Source organism: Capricornis sumatraensis, chromosome 13 (assembly GCF_032405125.1).
Source record: "Capricornis sumatraensis isolate serow.1 chromosome 13, serow.2, whole genome shotgun sequence".
NCBI lineage: Eukaryota > Metazoa > Chordata > Mammalia > Artiodactyla > Bovidae > Capricornis > Capricornis sumatraensis.
This window is the reverse complement of record NC_091081.1, coordinates 31130764-31143651: the sequence shown is the minus strand read 5'-3', so window position 1 is coordinate 31143651 and position 12888 is coordinate 31130764. Positions and strand designations below refer to the sequence as shown.

Genomic DNA, 12888 nt, shown 5'->3' with positions numbered 1-12888 from the left:
AGACATGTTCCAAAATGGGAATGAGTAAGAATGACTAACAGTTTTTGGCAGAAGAAAATGTTATTTCCTGGGTCAACATTTCTGAGTGATTGGTATTCTAAATGATTTATCTCTTAATAATTTTAAGTACATAATGTGATAGACTTTATGCAAGATGTAACAGACACCACTTTGAAATGTCATAGTGGAATAATTTATCTGCAGTTTTTATTTATTACTCATTATACAGCAATGTTTTAAAATGTCATTCAAATCCTATCTCTCATGTAGTGTCTCTCCTTCATTTTTCTGAATTCTCTACTCTTTCTTGGCCATATTATAATCTGCTTTTTCTGTAATTGTGATCATTATACATGTTGTTTTCCTTTAACACTGACTCTCAATCTCTTTTTTACTCTCTTTGTATCGCTTGCTGATGGTTAAACCCCCACTTGTAACATCTCCCAGTGATTTGTAACTGCGAGAGATATGAGAATCTGGTGGGGTGGGGATTTAGGGTCCAAGAAGGTGGGCTGGGGGAAATGAAGCACGCTGGAACAGAGACCTCCTGTTTTGGCTGATGATAGCAGGCCTCATGCAATTAGTGCTTTTCATGGTATTACATGGTTTGGGGTTTTACTGAGCATCATATCCCACTGATATGATGTGCTTTCAATGATTTTACCTTTCTTCTTACTATGGGATTTAAGCTTTTTCCCTGTCTTAAATAATGCTTCATGAATGTTTTTGTGCATTTAACCATGTATACATTTTATGATTCATTTCCTTGCGATAAGTTTTTCAGAATGGTGTCATGTTAAAGAGAAGGAACATTTTTATGGTTCCTAATACATGATGAATTTTTTTTTTAACAGATTGTGTTTATGGTTCCTTGACACATAAAAGTCACAACATATATTCAAGGAAGTCACCTTTTCAGCTCATTAACTTTGTTCCTTTTGTTAATATTTGAAAGAGTTGCCCTTGAACTGACCCAAGTGTTACCATTTTTTCTGTACCTCGGTTCACCTTGCTCTGCAGCATAGAAGAGGTTCAATAAATATTCGATCGGGGCCCAGGCACTCAGCCAGGAGAGGCCTTTTGTAGTGTGTCTCATGGACATGCAGGGCATGGAACAGTGACCAAAGTGCAGAGATTTGTAAATCACCATAAACGTGCACCTTTGCCTTTATGACTTAGACCAAACCCACATCATAGTCAAGGAGTGTTACTGCAGGGGCCTGTGGGCACAAAACAACAGCTGAGGAAGCAGCCACTCTATAGACTAGTGTCTCTGGATATGGATGGTCACAGGAGAGCAAGGAACTAAAACTCAGGTTGCCAAGGAAAGCCAGGCAGGTTTTTCAGTGAAGACAAGGGAAATAATGTTCCAAAACTCTTGAGATGCATTTCTGGTGGTCTTTGCTTGAATGTAATGTTGAGATACAGGACTAATGCAATGTGTATGCCCCAAAAGATCACATATTAGGTCACGAGTGAGAACAGGAAAGGGATAAAGTGGCAGATGATCTGTGCAATGTATGTGTGTATCTAAAGCTTATTTTAATTATTAAAAAAAAGGAATGAAGTGAAGTGAAGTTGCTCAGTTGTGTCCGACTCTTTGCGACCCCATGGACTGTAGCCTATCAGCCTCCTCCATCCATGGGATTCTCCAGGCAAGAGTGCTGGAGTGGATTGCCATTTCCTTCTCCAGGGGACTTTCCTGACCCAGGAATCGAACCTGGGTCTCCTGCATTGCGGGCAGACGCTTTACCATGGGAGCCATCAGGAAAGCAAAAAAAGGAATAATGAGCTTAATGTAGAATTTAATACATGGCATTACTATTATAGATATATACTGTATTCATGTAACTTTTTTTCTTTTTTAGGATTACAGAGTTAGTCAGATTGACTTATTTACGGAACCAGAAGGGTTAGGGCTTCTAAATTCCTACTTTGATGATACTGAAGAAATGCAGGGGTTTGGCATAATGCAGAAGACTTGTTCCATTAAAGTACATTGGGGCACGTGAGTATTTTATTTGCAATACAGTTTTAATGAAGCTCTTTTTTGAGTGTGAAAAGATGACTTCAGATAATCTATCTCTAATTTGTTATCCTGTTAAGTAATTATTGACTAAAAGCTTGTATTATTTTTTATAAGGCACATAAAAATCTGATTTTTTTGGTTACTGTGTTACTATAACTCAGCTTTCTTGTAAATGATAATGATTTCTTGGAGGAAGTGCAGGGAGAAAACTGCATTTTTAATGTGGAAATTTCCTTATCGCAAAGGAACCTGATTCATTCAGAGCTGAGTGCAGATTATACCTTCATGGTAATTCAGAGGACATGATTCAAAGCGTGTGTGCCCCTGATATTTCATGTGGGTTGGAGGCCAACACACATACTACTTCCTTTAACAGTTTCACACAATGCTTTCCAAAGCCCCTAGGATGCTGATTTCAAAAATTACAGGAAACTGCAAGAGTGTTTTGAAGGAAGCGGGAATATTTCAGCTAGGGGAGAAATTAGGCTAGAAAGTGCAGGCTGCGGAACTGAAGCTGATGGCCTCCGCAGTGGAGTGCGCAGCCCAGGGCATGTGGCAGGCATGCACCGAAATGCAGGAAGAAGCACTAAAGCTTCTGTGTATTTTATTTAAAGTCTCCTGTTCAGATGTTGTCTTTGTGTATGTTTTCTAATAAGTTTATAGTATATTCAGCAGTTATATATACATAATTTATAAGTATTCATATATTCAGAGACTGCTCAAGAGTTTATATTAATGGAATATGGGTAAGATAATACATATGTAATGACTCCAAAGGTAAATACTACAAGAAACATAAATTATGGAGAGGGACCGTGAAAGTGCTGCTTTAGAGAGTAGTCAGGAAAGTCCCTGGTGACTTTTAAGCAGAGATCTGAGGACGTGAGGGAGTCAGCTGTGGGACATCCCAGGGAGGCAGGGTAGAGAAGTGTCCTAGGCTGGAAGCACAGTGTTTGCAAAGCCCTCCAGGGGATGTTTCAGCAATTGAGGCGAGGTCTGGCTGCAGTAGAGTGAGCCGGGAGGATTGGTGGTGGAGAGGGCTCATAACATGTCAGACCTTGTAGGATTCCGGAGGGATTTTAGGTGACTCCAAGGAACATAAGAAATCATTGGAGGACTTTAATCTAACTTGTGTTTTAGGAGGATCACTCTAGCTTCTGTGAAAAAGTAAATTGTAAAGAGCTAAGAGTAGAACCAAAGATTTGCAGTTGCATAGGCAAAAAGTGTTTTGGTGACTTGGTGTGATGGTAGTGGTAGAAGAACAGTTAGATTCTGGATACATTTTGAAGACAGAACCAACAACATTGGTTGACAGATTTTATGTGGGGTATGAGGGGCAGAGAAATGTCCAGGGTTTGGGACCACAGCATTTATTGGAATAGAAAAAAACGGGGAGGGGAAGTGAAATCCGGGTGTTTTGTTTTGGAGGTTAAATGGGAGATGCCAACTACCCATTCAAGCATTCAGGTAAGAGGTCAGGAAGGTGACTGGATACATGACACTGGAATCTTAGGCGGGTTAGGGAGGCTGGAGATATAATCTGGAGTCATGGGCATGGAGAAGGTATCTAAACCCCATGCTGGATGAGATCTCCATGCTTAACCTCACTCATTGTTAGAGAAATGCAAATCGAAACCACAAGGAGGTATCTTCTCACACCAGTCAGAGTGGCCATCCTCAAAAAGTCTACAAACAATAAATGCTGGAGAGGAAGTGGAGAAAAGAGAACCCTCTTACACTGTTGGTAGGAATGCAAACTGAAATAGCCATGATGGAGAACAGTGTGGAGATTCCTTTAAAAACTGGGAATAGAACTGCCATATCACCGGCAATCCCACTGCTGGGCATACACCCCGAGGAAACCAGAACTGAAAGAGGCACACGTACCCCAGTGTTCATCGCAGCACTGTTCACAATAGCAGGACATGGATGTAACCTAGATGTCCATCGGCAGATGAATGGATAAAGAAGTTGTGGCACATATACGCAATGGAATATTACTCAGCTATAAAAAGGAACACATTTGAGTCAGTTCTAATGAAGTGAATGAACCTGGAACCTATTATACAGAGTGAAGTAAGTCAGAAAGAGAAAGACCAATACTGTATATAATGTATATATATGGAATTTAGAAAGACAGTACCAACAATTCTACATTCATGGCAGCAAAGGAGACAGAGAGATAAAGAACAGACTTTTGGACTCAGCGGGAGAAGGCAAGGGTGGGATGATTTGAGAGAACACCACTGAAACATGTATATTGCCATATGTAAAAAAGACAACCAGTGCAAGTTCGACGCATGAAGCAGGGCACCCAAAGCCGGTGCTCTGGGACAACCCAGAGGGATAGGGTGGGGAGGGTTCAGGATGGAGGGACACAGGTATACCCATGGCTGATTCATGTTGATATATGGCAAAAACCATCACATTATTGTAAGGTAATTATTCTCCAATTAAATAAATTAAAAAGAGCAGGAAAGTCATCTGAGCTTTGGGCACTTTTATATTTAGAGATTAGGAAGAAAAGGTGGAATCTAAACAAAAGTTTCTTCATCTCTTGCTGCTTTTGAGTTTTTCAACATCAAAGAGACCTATAAGTCTTTTTTCTCAAGGTATTTAAGGCTGAGAAATATCACTAACTCACTCCAATATTCATCCCTGGAAATTCCATGGACAGAGGAGCCTGGCAGGCTGCAGTCCAGGGGATTGGAAAGAGTTGGACATGACTGAGTGACTGAGCTCGCACACACGCATCATATTTTTATCTCCATGTCTAGATGATTTCATGACTCAGGCTTGGGCTATGTGGAAGCGTAACGAGCTACCATTAAATAACATTTCTTTCCGTGACAGTGAGTTTAACCTGGTCTTCTTACAGGTGGTAGTTACAAATAAGTCATATTTTACACATTTTGATGGGCTTACATGGTGGCAGACGCTTTTTTTCTGGTTCTTCATTGCCATCAGGGTAATAGAAAGCTGCCTTAGATGTCAGTTCAGAGTTTGGGCTCATTGAACTCAGTCAGTTTGGTACCAGGTCAGTAGTACTTTTACAGATCTCCAAGGGGAGTCTTGATGGGTTGGGAGAATTCAGCTGATCACAAGTATTGAAGCTGACACTGCCTCTGTTGGTGCAGCAGTCCTGTGAGCTGATGGAGTAGAAGCCTTCGCTGCACAGGGGTGCTTCTTCAGATTCCATGAGGTTTACTCCAGGGCCTGTTCAATCTGCATTAGGCTTTTCTACACGTACACACGTTCAGAGTGAAGTGAAGTGAAAGTGGCAGTGTTGCGTTCGACTCTTTGCGACCCCAAGGACTATACCGTCCATGGAATTCTCCGGCCTAGAATACTGGAGTGGGTAGCCTTTCCCTTCTTGAGGGATCTTCCAAACCCAGGGATCAAACCCAGTGTGTTACTTGCTAATTTCTTATTTGGGAAAATGAGAACTTTCTAACAAAATTTTCCTCTCACATTGTGTTGAGTGTGATTTGTCTTTAAGCAGCTGGCAATGCCAGCACCCATCCTTGCAGAAGTGACAGTGTATCTTATCTTGAGTCTATTTCTAATAAATAAAATTAAGGAATTTTAAGACTTCAAAGGCAGCATAAAGAACATCTGTTCCAACACCATCATTTAGTCAAGGAAGACAGGTTTTGGCCACTTTATCAAGTTGGATTAGTTGTCAGAAGAACAGGTACTAGAATGCAGGTGTTCTGAAGTCAAGGGACGTTTTTTTAATAGCCACATATTCTTTGGTCAATGCTAACATGAAATACTTGATATATTAAAATATATGTAGGTATGTGAATTATGAAGCCTAGTAATCAGACAAGCCCCTCATCACACAACTGAGAACCTCACCATTACCAACACTGCTGCAGCACCCAGCATAACCCACCTGTGCCCTCCCCCGAACTTCTCCACATGTGCGATCCCTCTCTAGAATTTTGTGTGTTTCTCAGCCCCTTGTTTTGTAGTGTCACCATATAGTATCTGTCCTTGCACTATTTTTAAATTTATAAAAATGCTTTTGAAATTTATAAAGATGTTATTAAACTTTTAAAATAAGGAACTCTGGCTTGTTCCTTTTTCTCCACATTGTTTCTGAGAGTCCCCACATTGATGAGTATATGTGTACTTATTCTTTTCCATTGTTATTTAATAAATAACATATTTATTTATTTATCTAATATGTTATTTATTAATAACATATTTCACTGCATATATTTCCTTATGGAGTATACTGAAGCCCAGCTTTTTATTATGAAAGTTTTCAGACATAAGCACGAAAGTAGAAAGGGTAGCAAACACCCATATACCCTCCACTTTGATTCAGTAATTGTTAACATTTGCCATGTTTGCTTGATCTTTTTTTCTGAGCACTTGAAAGTAAGTTGCAGGTATTGTGACCCTTCATTCCTATAAGCTTCATCCCATCTCTCTCTATAATGACATTTTCCTACAAAGCTACCATTATCACACCTGAGAAATTTTCAATATGGCCATGATGATATCTACCCAATAGTCCATAAATAAAATTTCCCCATTGTTTCAGGAATGTCTTTTATAGATGTTTTTAATTAGTATCCAAGCAAGGCTCATATATTTGGTTGTCCTATCTTTTTGAAAAGTCTCTCTTTATCTCTTAAATACCCCCATCTTTGTTTCCCATGCCATTGATGTTTTTGAAGAATTTAGGTCAGCTGCTTAGTGTAAGTGCCATAGTCTGGATTTTCTGAGTGCTTCTTCATGGTATCATTTAACTTGGTCTTCTGTCACCTGAAATTTCTATATACAGACAGTTAGGTCTTCATGTATAATCAGATGCAGATGGAAGGGTTTTGTCAAGGATGTTACTTCTATGGGTAGGGACACATACTCATGCTGTGTTAATCAAACCAAGTTTGATTGCTCGGTTACACTGATGCTTCCCACCCCTCTCCATTGTAAAGGTACCAGTCCCCCCTTGAGATTCAGAGCCTGCTCTTGTTTGAATAACCTCAAAGCTGGCACATTCATATTTAAATCTTCTGACTATCCCCTTGGTTTCTATATGTAGCCAACATTCATGTGCAGCCATATCTAGAGAATAAGACAGGATCCAACTGGAAGAACTGTTTTTGGTTTAAGAGCAAGTGAACGAGATAAGAACGGTTTTTCTTGTCTGATTCAGAGGGTGTTTCTGAAAGAGTAATTACATGAATGATTTTCATGAATGTATGGATGACCATTGTTATTAGTTCAACATTAGTTCAACAGCATTCCTCTGTATGTATACACTTTTTTTTTTATAAAAATATTTTTATTCACTTATTTATGGCTGTGCTGGATCTTTGTTGCTTGCAGGCTTTTCTCTAGTTGTGGTTCCAGGGCTTCTCATTGCACTGGCTTCTCTTGTTGCAGAGCACAGGCTCTAGGGCACGTGGCTCAGCAGTTGTGGTTCCTGGGCTCTGGAGCACAGGCTCAGCAGTTGTGGCACACAGGCTTAGTTGCTGTGCGGCCATATGGGATCTTCTCAGATCAGGGATCGAACCTGTGTCTCCTGCATTAGCAGGCAGATTCTTTACTACTGACACCAGGGAAGCCACATTTGTTATTGTTTTTTTAAACTCATACTTTATAGACATACGGAGAAGGCAATGGCACCCCACTCCAGTACTCTTGCCTGGAAAATCCCATGGATGGAGGAGCCTGGTAGGCTGCAGTCCATGGGGTCGCTAAGAGTCAGACACGACGGAGTGACTTGACTTTCACTTTTCACTTTCGTGCATTGGAGAAGGAAATGGCAACCCACTTCAGTATTCTTGCCTACAGAATCCCAGGGATGAGGGAGCCTGGTGGGCTACCGTCTATGGGGTTGCACAGAGTCGGACACGACTGAAGTGACTTAGCAGCAGCAGCAGCATAGACATACAGTTTATTCATAATATAGGCAAAGGCTGAATACATGAGAAAATAAAAGAAAACAACACTGCCTGAAGGTAGTTGATCTCCTGATGCCCTTGTGAGTAATGTATCTTGTTGGAATAGAATTTAGGAAAGGATCACACTCTGTATATGAGTTTTCAGATTCCAAAGTCCACCCACATTCACAAATGTCTATTTGAGTTACCCAGCAGGCCCTCAGCATTTACTGAGGAAGTTCCCCAGCAGGCCCTCAGAATTCACTATTCGCAGAACAGCAGTCTTCAGGTGTGCCAGTTTATGTGTTCAGGTTTTTTGACAAAGCCCTCTTTATCCCAGATTACCTTCCTTATATAAGTGTTAACATGAGTAAGCTATATGCTTCAAGGAAAATGAGATGTTTAGTAGCAGATGAATACATACCCTTAGAACGCAAACCATAGAAGAAAAGGCTTAATGAAAGAGTACTTCAGTAAGCACCATGTCGGAATCTCAGAATCACTTGTTGATGAGCCATCGTCTGTGTTTATAAAAAATTCAGACTGTTCATTTGTGAAGAGTCAGACCTCAAGGCCCTTGGCTTGTTATTGGCTGAATAGCACACTTTATAATAAACTGCTGTTATTTAGCTAGGGCATGAAATCAGTGTGTGATGTGCCTTTTGAGAGCTTTGGGCTCCAAAAAAAAGATGTAGTGCATTCTCTTTTTTTAATTTATTTTTAATTGGAGAATAATCCTTTACAATGATGTGTTGGTCTCTGCCCTACAACAGCGTGAATCAGCCGGAAGTATACATGTGTCCCCTCCCTCTTGAACCTCCCTCTCAGCACCCCCTCTCAGCCCCGCACCCCATCCCACCCCTCTAGGTTGTCTCAGAGTACTGCGATGAGCTCCCTGTGTCATACAGCAATTTCCCACCTACCTACTTTACATACGGGAAAGAATGTGTCCACACTAGGCTCTTAATTTGTCCCGCCCCCTCCTTCCCCCACTGGGCCCACAAGTCTGTTTTCTGTCTGCATTTCTGTTCCTGCCTTCCTGCTGCCTCCCAGTCGTCTCTGTGACCATTATGCTGACTTTTAACACTGTGGATTAGTTTTGATTCCCCCATCCACACACCACACACAGCCTCTCAACATTGTGTGTGTGTGTATGTGTGTGTTGGTAGGTCTCCAGTAGGATTTTGACTATAAATCCCTGTATAATTAGTAAGTCTAAAGAAGTTACTGATTTATCCAGGACAATCTGTAACAGAAACTATCACCAAAAATGTGCCCTTGGGCCAAAATTGTGAACAAGAGAAAAGCAAAGAGGGGAGAATCAGAATCATTTTGTAGGTAAAAGATTACCTTTACAGCCAGCTTCCTCTTGTGGCCTGTGCTCTGGGGAACTTGGCACAGGTAGCCCAGCTAGGATGCTTTAGCAAGACTAATAAAGAATTGGTGATCACCAAGAATTCCACATTTGCTTGTCAAGAGGGTATATTACCATCTCTTTTATAAAGAAGTCACTTCTCCAGCAACAGCAACTTCACCAGAACCCTCCAAGGAACCAATAAATTGATAAGACTGCACAGTCTTTAGGGACAGTTCATGTGAGGTATGGTTTTCTGGTTTCCTGGTTTCTAGCACATTAGAGGAGGGTGAGGCTTCTGGTTGCCTGACCACAGCAAAAGTGACAGCTGACAAGCATGATAGAAGGGTGTGGTATTGAAAAACCATAAAAATCAATTCCAAGGACTCAAAAAGCATTGGGCCTGGGAACAAGCAATCTTTAGACTTTGAGAGCCCCCACAGACATCTCTGTGCATTAAGTCATGCTCCCAGTCATGATCCTGAGCGACTGTGAAAGCAGAAATTATGTTCAGTGCACTCTCTGGAATGAGAAAGACTGTTGTTCAAGAATGACTAGGAGCTTGGTTTTGGCGTCAGCTTGAATCAGCCCTGCATTTAGTACTTGTAGCTGTGTGGCCTTGGGCAATTTAACTTCACCTGTAAAATGGGGACTGTAGATTTTACTTGTAGCATTGTTGTTAAGGATCAGATGGAATTCCTTGTAAGCTCTAGATATTTGTTAGCTGTTCCTAATTTTTGATACTATGACAGATGATTAGGTAGAACATCCTATTTTTGGTTACAAATGAGATATAACCTATTAAAGTGTGAAATCCCCTGGCTGGAGCCTCTCTAAATACATACACAGTGCAAAAGATAACTACTTTTATTACTTGGAAGTAACAGACACTTAAACTTTGAAATAGTTCATAATAGAAAGTAAAATCAGTGGACAAAGCTAGCCAAGCCAAGGAAACAAATAAAAGCTCAAGAGATGCATATAACGGCCTATTCCTCCTGGAGCCCAACTTTGCTCTACTAAGTGCATCCATACATCATCCAGACCCACATCCTCCCCTGTTCTGGTCCTCTCTCATCTGTGGGGTGCAGTGTTCCGCTGATAGAAATGATGAATTGTCTGCTTCTTCCTTGGTACTTATTTAGATGGCTGATTTATGAAGAGCCTGGATTTCAGGGTGTCCCTTTTATCCTGGAACCTGGTGAATACCCTGACTTATCCTTCTGGGATACAGAGGAGGCATACATTGGATCCATGCGGCCACTGAAAATGGTAACGATGGAATCTGATCATGTGTTCTTAGAGTCAGTAATTCTTTGCTTGACTTTGATAATTTATGGGATGTGACTTTAAAGCAATAAAGCAGAGTTTTAAAAGATAAATATGTAGAGGATGGGACTTATTGCTAGATAGAAATAGTAGAAAGGATAACTTGATAGTTGCTACAGATGGAAAAAAAATGTGGATAAGTCCATAGGTGTTCTTGGCCATGCAGAGGCACTGATGTGTATGCACAGCTCAGCCCAGGGCAGATGTGAGAAGTGAGAAAGTGAAGAATTAAATCAGGAGGACAGACAAAGTCCAGCTTGTAGGTGTTAGAGAAAGGGGATAATTAGGAGAACATCACGATAAGTCAGGGCTTCCCTGGTGACTCAGATGGTAAAGAATCTGCCTGTAATGTGGGAGACCTGGGTTCAATCCCTGGGTTGGGAAGATCCCCTGGTGAAAAGAATGATAACCTACTCCAGTATTCTTGTCTGGAGAATCCCCATGGGCAGAAGAGTCTGGTGGGCTATAGTTCATGGGGTTGCAAAGGGTTGGACACGACTGAGTGACCGAGCACAGCATAGCACAATAAGTCAGGTGGATCTTAAAAACCAAGCAGGATTATTTTAGATGGCGATGTCAGAGTTAGACTGCATGAGCCAGGTCAGAGCTGGGAAAGGGTAGGGCTTGCTGAGGACCAGCTTGCTGTAATGACAGGAGGCCAGGCTGGGTGACTGCATTGGGGGCCCTGGAGTCAGATGTCCAGGTGAGTGTTGTCCTCCAAAGCCCTCCCCTTAGGAAGAATCCCGTGCTTCCTTCCCCTGTATTTGGCCTGGTTCTTTGTTTCTTCTGCGAGACTCTAAGCCTTGGAAGGCTCCAAGCTGCACCTGTTTTGACCTTATGTTGAGCTGTGCCATAGGAGGTGTCCACTAAACACGTACAGCATGAGTGAGGCGCCTGTTACAGACATGTTCTTGAAATTCCACTTTGTGGTTGTCTTCTGAGTCAGTTTGAAACAAATTAGAAAGTTAGGAAGATAATTTTTTATCTTAATTTTATCCCTCCTGCCGCAGGTTGTGGCTTAATTACCTAAATGTCTGCTTGTCTTCATACAAATAATTTTGGGCTTTTTTTCTAAAATTAAATCCTCTTTCGAAGAGTACAGTTTTTTAAGTTTTCTGAATATGTAAAAGAATTGCCTCAAGTTTTGAAGGCAGTTTTTAATGATGACCTACAGAGTTGTAAAGTTCACAGAATTCGAAAAGGATTCCTTTTGAAAAGGATACTTAGTTGATTGTATGAGCCCTGGTTTGTTGATTAAAATCAGCCACATTCCTTTATAATTATAGTTCATTTGCTGTATTTGAGATCTTTGGTTATACTTTTTCACTTATATATATAACAACCTTAAAAAAAAAAAAAAGGCCTTCTGACTTTCCCACTGCTGATTTAAACTCTTACCTTATTTAATACTTCTGTGTGACACCTCTTCTATGATTTTAGTAAGATTTTTGGATTAAAATTTCTTTATTCTAAACATATAGCAACCCTCATAGACCCATCCTCTATGGGATGTTTTAAATTTATCTAAGAGTTTACCTAATTATTTGAGGAGCCCTTCAGATCATATTGTGAACTTGAGTGAACTTCAACAGCTTTGTAAGCCAGAGGTTGCAAAATCAAATGCCTCCAGGGCCAGGCAGCAAATAGGCGTGAACAGGCTAACCCGGGAGCTGAAGCCCAGAAGAGGTGGAGACGGGCAAAGTGGAGCTGGTATCCCTGCTGGAGGGCGAGCCCAGTGCAGGGTTAATAAACACAGGAGGTGAGGGTTGCTGCCTGTGAGAATTTGAGTCTAGAGATGTAAAATCTTAGACTGCTTTTTAAGAGAAGTGAGAAATAGGCCTTTTTGGGAGAAGTTTACTGAGTTTAAAAAACAACAACCAAACACCTATTTGGTTAAAAAGCACAGATACCATGCAGATTCAGCTTGTAGACCGCCTCTGTGAGACTGTTCCTCATATCTTCCTTGCATTTTTCGCAATTTTAGAACTGTCACCACATCAGTTAAACAAACCAGAACGTAGTTGCTCTGTGTGGTTCCGTGGCTTATCACAGACTGCCATGGGTAATAGCAAATGGTAACTTGTCAGCGACAAGCCACTTGTTTTACAATACCATTTTTCTTTTCAGGGTGGCCGTAAAGTTGAATTCCCTACAGATCCTAAGGTAAGGTACATTTTTAAAGAATTTTACTCCCATTCCATCTTCATGAAGATAATACTTGCGTGATTTTATGTATTACTTCCATGAGACATAACTGCAGTCAGCAGGAGTTG

General features: G+C 40.9%; 1 protein-coding gene across 1 annotated transcript in view; it reads left to right on the top strand.

Annotated features, from left to right (window-relative positions):
- Positions 1-12888, top strand: part of CRYBG1 (crystallin beta-gamma domain containing 1) — a 228456-nt gene that overhangs the window by 189475 nt on the left and 26093 nt on the right. Inside the window, exons 8-10 of the mRNA XM_068984914.1 lie at positions 1869-2008; positions 10432-10558; positions 12743-12778. Of these exons, the coding sequence (XP_068841015.1) occupies positions 1869-2008; positions 10432-10558; positions 12743-12778 (303 nt within the window). The remainder of the gene's footprint in view (positions 1-1868; positions 2009-10431; positions 10559-12742; positions 12779-12888) is intronic.